Source organism: Micropterus salmoides, unplaced genomic scaffold (assembly GCF_014851395.1).
Source record: "Micropterus salmoides isolate LMB-PRFRI ecotype aquatic unplaced genomic scaffold, ASM1485139v1 Ms_hic_scaffold_10, whole genome shotgun sequence".
NCBI classification, from domain to species: domain Eukaryota; kingdom Metazoa; phylum Chordata; class Actinopteri; order Centrarchiformes; family Centrarchidae; genus Micropterus; species Micropterus salmoides.
Window position 1 is genome coordinate 17,907,708 of NW_024040041.1, and position 16,422 is coordinate 17,924,129.

A 16,422-nucleotide genomic window follows, 5' to 3' on the forward strand; every position below is an offset into this window, starting at 1 on the left:
TCAGTATTGTATGAATAAATAGGCCAGGTCTTTACACAGTTTTCTCTAGTATGCTTGCTTTTTCCTCCCCTGGCCTCCTGACAGGCCTGTGTATGATGCACCTAACTCTCCTGTAACACTTAAATCCCATTAGAGATAGTACTCCAGCACACAAGCTACAGATTAAACTGAAAGATGTTACAGATGACTCAGGTTTTATTACTCTTAAAGGCTTCCTATCTGAGACTGAAGCAATCTGCTGTGTACTGTCCAGTATGGCCACCATGCTGACTACACAGACTTTATTAAATTAGAGGTGAAGTGAACAAACTGATAAGGACTTCTTCAGAACATCTAAAGCAAGGCTGAAGATATTCTAGATAGGGTGTCGCTCGGCTGTGCCGAAATACCGTAGGAGCTGGGCGCTTTGAAGCAGTGCATCTATAAAACTTCTGTAAACTTGAAGGGGGTTTGTGTGTGTTTGTGTGTGAAGGAACATCTGTTGATTTTAAAGATGCAGGCTTGGGGGGAGCACTGCCAAGCAATGCCTCTTATCAGCGTCTCAACACAGAGGAGTGCAGAGCTGAGCAGTGCACGGCTTCACGTCTGCAGATAGATACCGCAGATTACCCTAGTACTGAAAGAGAGCAGGAGAGTAACAGAGAGAGAGTCAGAGGAAGATAGATGGACAGGTAGAGGGAGAAAGTGCCAGAGAGAGCAAGAGATAAGATGGTAGAAAAGAGAAAGAGCTGGAGAAAGAGGAGGGGGAAAAAACAGAGGGAGCGAGGCTGTTCTGTGGAAAACATCAAGTGAGAGTAATGTGGGTGAAAGGACAAGCAAATCGAAAGAGACTCTCAGGGTTACGCAGGTGAAGAGATAGGGAATAAATAAGGGAATAAAAGACATGAGGGCAGAGTGCTTATCGAGTCCTAGCCTGGTGCATTCCAGGCAGGGAAGATAAGAGAGGTGAACGCATCTTCAAATGCTAAGTTTACACAATCCGTCTCCCACTCCTCAGCTGAACCTCATGTCCTACAATAGCAGTAAGCTGCCTAAATAAAGTGGCTTCAAGAGGACATAGGTGAAACGGTCTTTACACCCTTTGTTCAGCATGTTTGTGTGTGTAAGCAATGCGGCTAACTCAGCATTATTGCACTACTGATTTAGATCTACTTGCAGGCTCAGGCATTTCACTGTCAGTGCAGATGAGCTGCAGCATGTTGACAGCTGCATGTAACTGAGAAGCTCAAGGCATGCCCCTGGACTCACCCCCAGGTTCCAGCTGTTGAGACGGGCCTCCAGGTCACTGTCATCGGGAGACACATCTGCCTTCAGCCCCCCACTCACCTGAGGAGAAAAAAAGGGGAGTGAGAGATTGTGTAAACAGCGGAAAAGAAATGAAAATTAAGGAGGAGGTTATAAATTAGAGGAGGGAATTTAAATGATTTCTTTGATTGGCAGTTTGGCCCGAGGAAGCGAACAGCAGACAGTGATGGAGGTTTTCATTTTGACACAATATAATTCCTCTCTTGGCAACAACAAAAGGGTTCTTTAAAAGCTCACAGATATACAGTACACCCACATGTGTTCTCCTCCCCTACTAACAGCACTCCACTCCCTCGTTATCTCCATCTCTCCACCCTTTGCTCCCTCTCTCTCCTCCCTCTCACATACAGCACTCCAGATGTTTAGCAGTTCCACATCATTTTAGTCACGCAGTAAATTCCTCAAGACGCCATATGCAGCTCCACTGCCTGTCATTCTTGTTTTCTCCAGCCTTTTGTTGCAACGGGCCTCCGGATTTGTTTTATACAGTATAATTCGAATGCTTCCAGGGGTTCTGTTGATACAAGATCAGTTTACTCAAGTCGAGGCTGGGCAGCAAGGTTGAAATAAGGGAAATATCCAATAAAGTTGAGAGAGCGATAGGGAAAGGAGAGATGTTGTTGAATTTGATTAGGATCTGGTGGAGTGTGGACCTTGGGTGTACCTCAGCGGAACCGCACAGACACAGAGAAATCGCTGAATGGAATAGCTCAGGATTAAATGCCCCTTCTGATTAAAAAGGCATTAAGGTCCCAGAGCCTCACCCTCAAACAAACAGAGTAAACGTTTCATTTCAATATCTAGGAATGCAGAGTATGCAGGTCACTGGCTGTTGAAAGCAGAGTGTCAGTCTCTCTATCGCACCAGGAATTTAGCACATTGTGTTTTAAACACTGATTAGCAAGAATGGCTTTGGCCACAGATGAACTAGCAGTTGTGCCAATGAACTGCACACTCGCTTGTACCGTAAACACATAACAGTAGACTCATGGTGGTTTGATGAACAACACAATAGAAGGCCAAGAAAACACATTTCTTGGTCAGCATCTTACTGTGATTGATGCGGTCCTACATGAAAACACCAGGGTTGGCCCAAATGTCATTTTTTGAGCTTTGACGCTGCGATAGTAATTAAGAGCGAATAATTGAAGCTTCGCTTTGTTACGTTCACTGCTATCGGCTGAGGTCAGGTGCGCGAAAAAAACCTCAATAATCAAATCTCATAATTGAAAATCAAATGTGTACCCAATGGTCAAATATTCGAATATTCGGGTCCAGCCCTAGAAAACATAATGTTCTGTCAAAGCGTGCAATTGGCATGCTGACTGCAGGAATTTCCACCAGAACTGTTGAACTGTTGAATTGAATTTTTATTTCTTTACCATAAGCTGTTTCCAAAGGAGTTTCAGAGAATTTGGCAGTACATCCAACCGGCCTCACAACCGCAGACCACGTGTAACCACACCAGCCCAGGACCTCCACATCCAGCATCTTCACCTCCAAGATCGTCTGAGATGAGCCACCTGGACAGCTGCTGCAACAATCAGTTTGCATAACCAAAGAATTTCTGCACAAACTGTCAGGAACCGTCTCAGGGAGGCTCATCTGCATGATCGTCGTCCTCATCGCGGTCTCGACCTGACTGCAACTTCGCACAGCCATTGAAAAGGAGTGGACCAACATTCCACAGGCCACAATCAACAACCTGATCAACTCTATGTGATACACCCCCCAATACAGTGAAACTGCACATTTTCGAGGCCTTTTATTGTGGCCAGCCTAAGGGACACCTGTGCAATACCCATGCTGTCTGATCAGCATCTTGATATGCCACGCCTGTGAGGTGGAAGGATAATCTTGGCAAAGGAGAAGTGCTCACTAACACAGATTTTGAAAGATTTGTTAACAATATTTGAGAGAAATAGGCCTTTTGTGCACATAGAGAAAGTCTTAGATCTTTGAGTTCAGCTCATGATGAATGGGGGCAAAAACAAAAGTGTTGAGTCTATAATTTTGTTCAGTATATCAATAAAACAGACAAAAAAGAAATAATTTAACTACGTAGCCTACCTAATCATGATAGAAGCACAAAAAACAAGGACAGCTGACCAAATTAACAAAATCTGAACAAGTCAGCAAAATCAGGCAGGCAATATGCGCCTACTCTGAAATGCTCCGTGTGGGATATGTAGCCTGCGGACAGCGGCACAAAACCGGCTCACAGAGAGCCGTTATCTGTAGTTGAAGCACACAAAATGAATTAACAACACGTCAACAACGTAGGGCTTAACACTCCGCTGATGAAAGACTTCAGTGTGAGTTGATGCCGGACAAAACCATGCCACAGCCTCTGACTGTTCGCCGGATGCCATGATCCCACATTATCCTTCAGTTTCATTTGTTGTTGTAAATGTACAAGCCCTGTGCCTGCTCCGAGTAGGACTGTAACAGGATGCGCGCCACTCTTGTGAGTGGTAAGTCTGTCACACAAGGATGACAACGGAATGAATCTGTAACTAAATGACTATTTAAAACTGGTCAGATGCTGTATAATAAAGCTACATTGTCGAATCTTTCAAATCGCAATTTCTTGAACTTTCATGAAGGTAAGTTTCAGCGATGAGTACCAAATAAATTGGCAGCTGAGTGTATGTTACTGTCAAATGTATTGTGATCACAACCATTTTCTCCATTTTGGTTGCTTGAACTAGCAACTTATGAGATCAGGGAATTTCCTCCGTCTTCACGGGGGAATGAGTTCAGGAATTTCCAAATTGGTTCACATTAAAGAAGAAAGCAAAAGACTGTGGCTACTATTTGTGTTGGCACAAGTGGGTTTGCTGTTAATAAGTCAGTGTGCCCTCACCACGCTACCTTCCAGTGAAGCAGAAGTAGTAAAAACCCCATTTCTTTGAATCTTAAGAAAAGTATGCCAGGGAAGTCCAGAGGTGTGGTTGACAGTGTGAAATAAGGCGATGAACTAACCGTCCTGGCATCATGTCTGGGTGACTGTTTGAGTGAACTGGAGGACATGGGTGGTGGCGGGATCTTTTCCTCATACAGCCTTCTCCTGGAAGAGAAAAATGTGAGAGGTTAACCTACAGTATGTGTGCACTTCTCTGGAGTGTGCTCTTGTCCCTCTGTTTGCATATGAATGTGCTTGCGTAGGCAGCCTGCCTCTCTATTTACACAGATCAACATCTGGCATTGGTTGCATGGTTTGTGGTCTGCATTTCATCCCATCTGAACAATAAACGTCTCCATTATACATCAGTTTGTTTCCATGGACAGCCTGCAGGGCAACAGTCAATGGCTTGTATGCTCCTTTTATAAATCACACACCTCAATCATTGTCTCTCATTGGGCCCATCATGGTTTAAACAAGGAGCTTTACAGGGAAACTGCTTTTATTCATTGGAAAACATACACACAAACTTCTCCTTCTCACTGCGCTCGCTCTCTCTCCCCCTCACACACACACACACAGTCATGACTGAGCTCACTATCTCATTAAGCGCAGGCACATGAGGCACTAATGGCCCGCTAATGCTAACTGAATAAAGATGTTAGAGAAGACAGGAAGATGTAGGGCAACAATAAAGAAGAAAAAAATCACTGTCATCTAATAAAGACGTCAAATTCTTTTCTAGAGGGCGCTGTTTCACACTTGGAGCCTATGGGAGTTCATTTCCTCCCATGTAAATTTTTAAGCATTCCTGGTATTGAGCATTTTGAACTCACTTGTCATAGGCAGTGTTATCTCAGAGAGCTAAGCACCATCGCTGTGAGCTTTCTGGATGTGCTGACTACAGAACAGGAAGGACATCAGTGCAAGCGGAGTCACCTTTGTCGTTTGTATCTTTTACCTCTGATCCCCTAGGTTAAGGAACACACATTCAACACCAAGGTTATCCTAAGGCTTATTGCAACTTCGTTTGTTGACTTGAGTAAATATTATCACAGTTTATATAGGTAATCTACCTAGCAGCTATTTCACAACTCAAACTAAAGCATAGAAAGATGGCTCAATTATTGCCATGTTCGTGAAACAGAATTGTAATCCATTTGACTGCAATGGCTCCAGGTACTGTTATAGACTATATTTATGCTATATTTAACCTATAGTTAAATATATAATATTAAACAAATTAATTATTATTAATTTGTTGTATTATTTTACTTGGTACAATGTTTTGATTAGGGACTACTGATATATAACTATGTAACAACAACTAGTAAGATATCAGTACATTACATTTATTCATTTAGCTGACGCTTTTATCCAAAGTGACTTTGGTCACACAATTGCTATACATGTCAGAGGTCGCAGTGTCTTGCTCAGGGACACAGTGGAGGATTGAACCCAGGTCTCTTACACCAAAGGCATGTGTCTTATCCGTTGCGCCATCACCACCCCACATAGTTGGATTCTAGGGATAAGACTGGACTGGTATTAGGACAAAAAAATCACACACATCAAATCCTAGATACTACTATGCTTCAAAAGATCCAACGTTTTAGATGCTCAGCAGGAACACCTCAGTGAGAGCAAGGTATTAATACCTTGAGCTAAGTTAGCCGCTTGTGTTTTTCATGGTAATTACTTAAAAGTGTGTAGTGGCCTGAAGCTGCACAGAGTTATACTGCAATATTTACATTGTGCTTCTGTATGTGTACAGTTGATGTCATGGGGCAGTGTGATGTGATTTATGTACCAGGACGTCTTACACTGACATGCCATGTGTTGTAAATAATGTTAATTGACCTGAGCACCATCAAAACGCTGATACACTTAATTTTACATTCGTTACAATGGGAGGGCAGCTAAATCTTGCAACAAAGGAGGCATATATACTGTACAGATGTCCTTAAATAATAACATTAAAAAAGAAAACTATTACAAGAAAAAACAGATACAATAAACTGCAATAATACGGTTAGGGATTTAATATTGTTTAACTCATTTTTAATTATTATGTTATAACTTCAGCATTCATGTATTCACTCCTCTCTCACATACTGGTTTGTCTGTGCATGTGTGCACACACACAAACACACACCATGAAACTTGGATAAGGGGGCCAAGCTTTAAAATCATGGGCCTCTAAGTCAACAGGTGGATGAGGATAATTGAATCAGATGTGTCTGGAGTCTGAGGCCCAGAGATCAAAGCAGTGGCAAGTCAGGCCAGAGACACACACAAGAAAATGAGAACACCATGTAGAGCCTCACAAGCTGCAGCTTGGCTGATTAAAGCAGCCTGACCTCCAGATGCAGAGCCAGTGGGCCTGGGTCTCAGCCTCGGGCACCCTCAGGAAAGCAGACTGACCTTGGGACACACACACACACACACACACACACACACACACACACACACACACACACACACACACACACACACACACACACACACACACACACACACACACACACACACACACACACACACACACACTAGGGACAAGATCAGTGGAAATACTCTAGCCGTGAGGCACTTACACAAGCATCATTGGCTGACTACTGCAACTGCAAGGACAATGTCATTGTCGCTCTTACCCAGAACAAAAGGTTGCGGAGGGGAGGGAGGTGTTCAGAGTTTTCAGATAAAAAGCACACAGATGCAGGACAGAAGTCAGAGGAAGAGACAATAAAAACCCCTAAAAGTGAGGCTGCCGAAAATGAAAACTAAACTTTAGCAGTGAACTTGACACCAACTGTGCCGATTACCACGTTACCATGTCAAAACCAACCCTCGCCCACCATTTTCTCCCCATGTCTTTTTCATTATGTGTCTCCTTTGAACACAAGGTGACGTATAAGAAGGAGGAGTGGATATGTAGGCTAATCACCAAAGCTGTTTTGTCTGATCTCTTGACCCTCGCCGACTGCACTTGCTTTCCCACAGCATTCCTCTGCCTGATTTGGTGCTACATGAACGAAGCTGTGACTCCATCTTGTGGCTAAATTAGAAATAGCACAGCAATAGTGGAATGCATGGTGGCGTTCGCTCAGGGCATTTTACACTAATGAGGTTACATTATGTTAAACAACACACACATTACAGCACACCCACATCTGTGTGAAACAGAAGTAACACCTCAAAATCATCCCAACTTTGCATTTAGATCTTGAATTGGACCCAGCAGTTTCACAAGCTAGAAGAAGTCCTGCCCATCACCTGACTAATGGTGAGTGAGACAGAGATCAAACGCTGCCACATCACAGAGAGGGAGTCAGACAAGTTCCTTCCATTTAATCTTATCTAAATGAGAAAGACACATAAAAGGACTCTTGGCCGGGCTAATTTTCTCCATCAGGACGTTAGCCTGTGATCTGAGGGTCTTTCATGGTCTTATCCCAATCAGACACTATGGTACTCAGCAGTCTGCTCCCCACCCTCTACAGCAGAGGGGAGGAAGGGCTGTAGCCACCCTGTTTCAAATCACTTGCAATGTAAGCCATAGCATCTATTAGGCAAACAGATGTACGTTAAAAAAAAAACAACAACTCCCTGCTAGACATGGAGTCATAAAGTCAATCAGGCCATGCTGAATTTAATTAAATGATTCAAACTGAAAAGTGAAAGTGATTTAAGTATGCTTGCATGTTACAATGTACTTCTTTTTGTCATTTTCAACTGTTACTAACTCAAAACACAATTAAAACATGTCCCTGCTTGTAGGATGGGGGCTAGAAAAACCAAGTTAAAGTGTGACAAATATTTAAAGACAAGTGCTAATGATCATTAAGAATTAAATATTCTACAACCCCCTGTCAGTAAAATATGAATTACATATGGCAGCAGGGGGCCGGTACTCTTTCTTACACAGTGCCCTGGTGGATATTAAGCTCTCTTTACTACATTTACAGTGCTCTCTTTTTATTATGCTAATGAGCATATCAAGCCACTGAGGTCTAATTTGCCTTTCCTGAGCCATTACTAACATCCCGTTGTCAAACCCCTGAACTGCCTAGAGTCAGAGGAAATATCCCTGAGCAAACTAGGATGACTGATGATTTAGTGCGGCATGTTGAAAGAGTTTACATATGTGTGTGTGTGTGTGTGTGTGTGTGTGTGTGTACACGTGCATGTGTATCTGAGTAGAACAAGAGCTTCCAGACAAGTCATTACTTAAGCAGCACATTTCTAAAGCCAAAATACACATGTATGTGTCTAAATATGTGCATATTGAGGTTTTAGGCAGTTAGCTGATGCTCATACGCGTACAGAAATCAAGCAATTTAAGAAACAGTGAACAAGCTAATGAGCTACAAAGCATCTTTTTCTACTTTCCTCTCTTCTCTCTGGGGTTAGACCTCAGGTTCAACAACTGGGAAAGCGTAAAGAGGAGAATAACAAACATATATAGAGAATACGAGAGGTTCCTCATCCTCTCGTGCTGTTTTGAAGTGCATTTCTTTGAAAAGTCAGAATGGACAGCTCATACAGACTGATGCAAGAACTTGGCAATGTCCTAGGCTTTTCAGACAGTGCTGCTGAGAAAATACGATGGGTGATCAGCCACGACAGCTGTGTATCTCCAGCTTCACAGCCCGATGTTTTCAGTCTGATAAAAGACCATCAAAACAGAGTGCTTGGATAAATATCTTGTGCATTGTACATGTAGCATCTTCTATATCTGACCATATATATATATATTGTCAGTCTTCTCCTCTGAGAACTTAAGTCACCAGCTGGAACAAGGGAAGAGCTCTCTTTTCAATAGACTCTTGTTTGTGCAGGGACACAATACCATACTAGAATGCTCATATTTGACTTCTGACTGTAAAATGTGTTGCATTTCAAAAGAGAGGGGAGCCAGAACCTCTCACTGCCATTTTAATAAGCAACTATAAACTCTTCAAAGAAAAAATTTGTGGATGTTCCACTTGTATGCCAATATACTGTCCAGGGAGATCATTTCATTTGAAATTTAGTTTAAAGGACGCTCACAGAATTAGGTAATTTCTTCACCAGACAGACGCAAACGCACATATGACAGGGGTCTTCTCATGGTGTGTTCGACCCGTGCTGGACCCATTCATATGAGATAGCTGTGAATTTGCATGTCAATGTTAGAAGGTACACTAGTCTGTGGTTTAGTTCAAGATCCTTCACTGATTAATTTTCCCTGAAGTGTGCAATAAAAAAAATACAATTTTAGATAATTTGCCGCTGTGGCTCAGGGGGTAGAGCGGGTTGCCCGTTAATCGGAAGGTCGGCAGTTCAATCCCCGGCTCCTCTAGGCTGCATGTCGAAGTGTCCTTGGGCAAGATACTGAACCCCGAATTGCCCCTGGTGGCTGTTCCACTAGTGTGTGAATGTTAGTTTCTGTGAATGTGTGTGAATGGTGAATGCAGATGTAGTGTAAAAGTGCTTTGAGTGGTCGAAAAGACTAGAAAGGCGCTATACAAATACGGAGCGTTTACATTTACAAAAAGAACCATGACTGACGATAATAAACACAAACGGAGATTCTGTTTCTGCAAAAGAACACCTCAAATATGTTGGACAGTTTAATCAGGAATCATATTAACAGGCCTACTTGCATGCATTGAAATTTATTCTCATAAATAGTGACGTCACTACTCAAGAGGGATGCTCCTTCCTGCAGATCGGTTATAAAGGGGTGGAGCTCTGATTGCCCCTTTCCTCCGGTGCACAAGCGTTGCATGAAAGTGCGTTTTTTACCCACCAAAAAACATGCTTCAGCTTCACCAAAAGGAACGTCAGTGTCACACTGAGTTAAATCTCGTTTTGTAGCTTCTCTGTTAGGATTTGCCTCCTTTTCTTCATGCAGTCAGTATGTATTAATATTAATGAGGGGCGTTTCACTGACCATTTATAGGCAACTATAGCAGCTAAAGGAGCGATTAATTATATTAAACTTGATGCAGTACCTGCGGGATCACTACATAGCTTTGAACACCCAAGTAAAGGTAGGCCTAATACATTATATTGAATAACATAGCAAGTTGGTAGAGAATTAAATATAAACGTGTCACTTACAATCGATGCCGTAGCGGTGAGAGTCGAGCTTTCAGTGCAACGTAAACAAACAACGCAGGTGTAAACTTTCAGACCCACCGCAACGACAGCCCGGCTACGCTTTAAAACCCATTATTTTCAGTGACTTGGTTTGTTTCTGCATCGAGCAACATGCACCGCACGCAAGCTCAGGCGCATGCCGCGGTCAAAGTAGTTGAACTGAGCAGCTTCCACTCACTGCGAATCGCTTGTCTTCTCTTGTCTGTGTTGAGAAAATGTTGCCAGGTGTAAAACACTAACTAACACATCAGGAGCTTATAGACTTTCAGGGCTATAGGCTACCAATTAACTGCATTTCAGTTAACACTGCACTCAATTTCTTTCTATAATTTTCACTAAAACATATGTATGGATGAGAGTTGATGACAGTAACAATACAGTTTACTCCCCTCCTTTATAACAATTTCCCCTGGTGGATAAAAGTTAATATTCCTCTTATATTAATAATACTTAAATATTATAGAAATATAATTGTTAATGTAATTAAATATTAAAAATCAACTTAAGTCATTACTAGTGTTGTGAAATTAATTAATGCATAATAATTGTGAAACCGTGATTATTTCTCTGACAATAATTGTACCAACAAAATCTGGAATCGTTGCATCCCTATGTACGAGTGAAGAAATGTTATGTCGAACAAATACTGTTTTTATTTAACATTTAGAAAAGAGCATCAAAGTTTGATAAGTTCAAAGTTTTGTAAATTATAATAAGTTTTGAAATAAGATGCCCATGTATAATAATGCAGGTCAGAGTGCTGAATTTCCCCTATTTAGACCCATGTACATTGTACCATAAAATCTGGTTCCAAGTCAGTTTTTTATAACCTGCATTACTATGCACAAGTGCATAATAATGATCAAATCTATAATGTCCCGCGACCCTGTACGCAGGATAAGTGGTTAACGATGGATGGATGGATCTATAATGTCACCATGTTTATGTATGTAGGTTTTTTAAAAAGTCAGGTGATTAATTGTTATCGCCTAGTTTTATTTAGGCACAATTTTTGAAAGGTAAAGCTATATGTATTTAACTGAGGTAATGTACAGTGGAATGATACCTGTGATTAGCTGCGACAGGTGTGGAACTGGTTCTGTCTTTAATCAGACCAAAAGCCAAACTGTCATCAGTGTAGCCTCCCAGCTCTCCTGTCACCCAGTCAGGCAGACCCGCATTGCTGTGCTCCACAGACCGACCAGCCAGTGGCTCATCAAAATAGATAGACTAGAAAAGAGAATTCAAAGACAGCAGATGAAGACAGAGTTAAATATGTATCAGTAGCCTATGCTACCCTTTGCAATGATATTTAATGAGTTGCAACTGCATCAGAATCAAGCTAGAATATTTTCTATAAGTGACTTTGTGGATGTTTCCTCCAAAAAATGTCTCTTCATTTAAACTTGAATATGACAGCATTTTTGAAGTTCATTCTGCTACAAATGAATATGCAAAAGTGGTTTGTAAGTTGTGTTACTTCTAGATGGAAATACAGCAATATTTATAATTGATGAAGCAGTCATTCTTACCATGTAGGTAGGGAGTGTCTTGAGGCTGCCAGGCTCTGGTTTGCTGGTGAAAGGCAACTCCAGGAACCCTCTTTTGAGCATGTGAAGGAGCAAACGGGCATACATGTTGCGGTTCTTATGGCCTATCAGACCTGAACCACATGTGGCCGGGTCACACAGCTTCTTTATCCATATGGCACATCGCTGGCGCTCTGATGTCAATGGAAAGAGAGGGGCAGGGGAAATATGCACCAGCTAATTCAATATATGCATGTATTATACTGTCAGTTAATGTATTGGAGTTGTCTAATTACATTAATTTGCTTAGCGTAGTATGAGAACAGGACAAAACAGAGGCTAATTAAGTTTACTACATCAGTGATGCTTCATGTGTTTAGTGAGGATGGAATGAAATCTCACCTGTCTTGTTGGGGTGTCGAAGAACATACGGCTTCATGTCCAGTAGAAGACGGTCAAACTCAGTGTCCAGCCTATCCCATGAGTCCTCGTGTTTGCTCATGGTGACAGTTAAGTTAATAAGAAATAACGTCAAGTTACTATTGGCTAGCGTCGTTTATGTTAACTAGCTACAAAAGGCGATTATATTAGAGTAGAGGTCTACTTAAATATGAACTTATGGTAACGTCGTGTCACGTAATGTTAGCATGACGACTAACCACTTCGTAACTATAACGAGCAGTGTTTACAAACTAACGTTAGCTAGCTAACCTACATGCTTGAAGGACTGATATATTAGCAAACGAGCTAAAGCAGACCGGTAAAACACTCGCGGGGCGTTGTTGTTTGTTACAGACTTTCGAGATCAAACCAACGGCACGTTAAACGATGCACATTGTTGATGAAAATGTAGGAAAAGGAATAAAAGGCGACTTACAGTGAGCACTGATTGCACCGCTCAAAATGGTTCAAAACTTAAGCGTCCTCTTTCTACGCCATATCCGTTTTCCGTGGAGACGCAGCGTCTCCCTGTTGCCATAGAAACTGCACATCACTGTCCCCCAAGCATTGGAGTTATTTTGAAAACCGTTTGTTTTTAAGGCAAGATATTTAATTATGCTATATAACTACACTGCGTTTTATTCCCAGCTGTACAATATTAATTTGTGCTTTTAAAATAAACATTAAATGTTGACCAGTAAGGTGAAATATTTGAGACAGTGCCCAGAATCGATAATATGACCACTTTGTTTTGCGGTATTTCGACCGGTTTCTCTGATGCCTGGCTTGATTCTGTTTAGTGGATAGCTTTGTTTCTAATCATTATTTATAGAAGAAATTATTGAGAACAGGTCGTGCAGTAGTCAAACAAACATAGGGAATGCTCTGGACTATAGTTTCTGCAGCAAGTCCGTTGGTGCTCTATTGGGAGTGATTTACAGTGGAAAAGGCATAGCCTACAAGGCTATTCTTAACAAATATGCTTTCTGTATTCTTAAAAAGGTAAAAGAAGTGTTCTTTAAGATATTGCATCAAATTTACCTCACCAAATAATTGTTGCAAAGATATAAACTTAACATTGATTATAACTTTGATTCATGCAAATTGGAAAGGGAAGCTATAGGCCTATTTCATCTATCTATCTATCTATCTATATATATATATATATATATATATATATATATATATATATATAAAACCTAATGTAGGCTATTTGATGTCTATTTTGTAGGCTAGGCTACTCCATTATCTGGACAATTTGAAATATAGGCCTATTGTGCAGCTGCTCATAGCCTACTAAAGTTCCACATTCACAAACTGAAATGGACTGGATCCATACCCTGCATCAATTGGTTTACTGAAATACTACTGCCCCTCAATAGAACAATTTAAAAAATACTGTCAGAAATAGGGGTACAGTAGTAGTCCATTTCTGTCCCCCAAGGTACAATCTACACTAACGTACCCCATTGGGCTTATTATTGGACCTCAAGGTACATATATGTACCTTTTTGAGAATCAAAAAGGAACATATGTGTGTGTCCAAGTGTGTGCCAAGGGTACAAAAGCTGTACCCTTCAGGGTACAGCCCCAGTGACAAGCCATTGTACCCCTAAAGGTAAAATTATGTACTTTATTTTCTGAGAGTGTATAGGCTAAAGACCTAGGCTAAATAAAAAGCGATAAAAAGCTCCAATAGGCTATTCTAGAAGAACGGGATTTAATTTGAGCTTCTAGCAATGTAGCCTAGGATGTAGCGATGAATTGTATGCTTTGCATTTTTGTTGTTGTAATGAACTCTGCATCAATAAAAGTTTAGTAGAGAGAACTGTAGTTTATTTTAAGTCCACAAGATGGCGTTCAACGCCTTCTCTTTGTGGGATGGTGAGCAAGGGATGGAGGGGCATGTCTACTTGGTTCATTCATCATTAAAACTCAAATTTAATTTTAAATTCTGCATACAACCCCTAACATAGCCCGCACTAGTAGCCTACTAGTGGGCATATCTTCCATGTGCTTAGGTGCCCCTCCAAAAAACACTTCTGATAAACTCTAGTGTTTAATTGTGAACTGAAAGTGGAGTGAAATATTCCAGCAGCACGTGAAGGCAGACCCCGCCGACGTCACTTTGAATGAAAAAGAAGCGCTCAGCTGTAGTGCGGGCAGAGGGGAGGCGTGCGGTGTGTCAGGAGCGCCCTGGCAGAAACAGCGTTACTTGTCAAGAGCTGTGAAGACACAAGGACCTCACAGAAACTGGTCGGGACAACACGAAGTTGTGGTTGTGTAGGGTTTTTGGTTTTGGTTCCCCCATTATGGCTGACCATCTTCTACATTATAGTGACTCAGCTGGGGTCGGGAATCGATTCGCCCGCAAAGGTGCTTTGCGGCAGAAAAATGTGCATGAAGTGAAGAACCACAAATTTACTGCGAGATTTTTCAAGCAGCCGACGTTTTGCAGCCATTGTACAGACTTCATATGGTGAGTCTCACTCCATGCACACTTGTCTTTTGAACAGCACATGCTGCCTGTCCAGTCAGTTTTGGCAGGATTATTTCTCATATATGCAAAACAGCAGCTATTCGCCATGCTTTGGGTCTTCAGTAACCAAAGTTTGTTCTAATGGCTTAGATGTAATCGAGGTTTTGTGCCCCTCAGTGCGTTCCATGGGTTTACTTGCAAATTAGTAACATTAACCAGTCTACAAAAGTTATATACACACCTTTTATATTGCTGCAAGGCAGAATAAAGCATCTCTATTTGTAACACTTGTGTTTTTGTTGCAGGGGATTTGGGAAACAAGGATTTCAATGCCAAGGTAAACCAATTGCATGCATGTGTGTATGTAGCGGAGATTCCAGTGTACTAGAACGCCACATTCCCTGTAGATAGCCAAGCTCCATACTTCACATTGAAAGCAGAGAAGTTGAGCACTTGTTATTTTGTTTATACATTGCCATTTGTTAGTCTTACTCAAGCTAAGCCTCCATTTATGCATTTTGCAAATTATGTTTTAAATGGTTCCATGAGCAAAGACTATGACATTGCAAATGTAGTTGTACAAATGAAAAGCTTCGGTTGGAAAACATTTTATTTTGACTTTTCAGTGGATGTCATTCTACAAGGAAAAAAAATATAAAGCAGGTAAATGTGTGCAGGACAGTTTATTTGAATTGCAAGATATTAAAGTGAAACATTTAGCTGCAGCTTTGACAGAAAATCCATGTTTGTCATCTCTTGACTCTGGAAGACAAACCTTATTGATTAGGAGTCATTTCTGTAAAAGAACATATGTTCAAATCAAGTATACATTTAAAGATCCCTTGCTCGGCCATACCCTCCTGCTGTGTTTGAGATGGTGCCATAACGTTGAGAAGGCTCAGTATTCTGTGAGGGATGTGGAAACACATCCTCATAGACAAGTTGGGGAATGTTACTCGAGTCACCTCCAGCTGCACTAGAGCCAGTGTTCAAGTCAATCACAGCCTAGCCACCGCTGACTGGCTCATGCTGCCAAGAGTTAAAACTAGGAGACTGTGCGGCTTGAGGGGTAGGGATGGGGCAGGCTCGTGGTAGGCTGGCTCATAGTTGAAAGCTGCGCCATCTGCAGACACAACACTGTGTGGTATTGGAGGTTGGACAGGGGCTGGCTGACAATTTTCTGGATGACTCTGCAAAGAGTGGCAAGGTCAATGCTTTATCTTCTCCAACACACATGTTACGTGAGTCAGGCCCATATGGATGCCCATACCCTGTAAAGTTAACAAGATGAAACAAGGTGTGTCTGGAGGCCTAAGAGGTAGTCATTAAGAAGAAAGTCATTACCTTTCATAGTTGGCAAACCAGTACTTCCATTAAATCGCAAGAGACAAATACAGGAAACCCTGTACAAGAGGCCAGTAGAAAACAGGCATCTGATTGAAGTTTCTCTGTTAAAGGTAACTCAAAAAAATAAAGTGCTCAGAGACTCACAACATGAATCAAATGTCCCCCCCCCCCCCCCAGGTGTGGCAGGTGGACAACACCACCCATTGTTTCAGTGTGAAAGTCACTCATGTAAGCATCCTAAATGTGTGCTTTATACTAAAATATTTTCTGAT

At 41.5% G+C, this 16,422-nt stretch overlaps 2 protein-coding genes across 6 annotated transcripts in view; one reads left to right on the forward strand and one right to left on the reverse strand.

Annotated features, from left to right (window-relative positions):
• Window positions 1–12,792, reverse strand: part of cep112 (centrosomal protein 112) — a 103,468-nt gene extending 90,676 nt beyond the window's left edge. For 3 of the 4 annotated variants that reach the window (XR_005442031.1, XM_038700131.1, XM_038700122.1), the window contains exons 1-5: window positions 12,286–12,792; window positions 11,887–12,077; window positions 11,421–11,584; window positions 4,291–4,375; window positions 1,249–1,326 (exon numbers count right to left, since the gene is read on the reverse strand). Coding sequence is in view for 3 of the 4 variants with exons in the window: in XM_038700131.1 (XP_038556059.1) it covers window positions 1,249–1,326; window positions 4,291–4,375; window positions 11,421–11,584; window positions 11,887–12,077; window positions 12,286–12,385 (618 nt within the window). In the remaining variant the exon portion in view is untranslated. The remainder of the gene's footprint in view (window positions 1–1,248; window positions 1,327–4,290; window positions 4,376–11,420; window positions 11,585–11,886; window positions 12,078–12,285) is intronic. The other variant, XM_038700115.1, reaches the window with a different exon arrangement.
• A 1,844-nt stretch (window positions 12,793–14,636) lies between these two features.
• The window catches only part of si:ch73-374l24.1 (protein kinase C alpha type), a 128,145-nt gene continuing 126,359 nt past the window's right edge, over window positions 14,637–16,422 (forward strand). For both annotated transcript variants that reach the window (XM_038700145.1, XM_038700150.1), the window contains exons 1-2: window positions 14,637–14,803; window positions 15,109–15,140. In XM_038700145.1, the coding sequence (XP_038556073.1) occupies window positions 14,637–14,803; window positions 15,109–15,140 (199 nt within the window). The remainder of the gene's footprint in view (window positions 14,804–15,108; window positions 15,141–16,422) is intronic.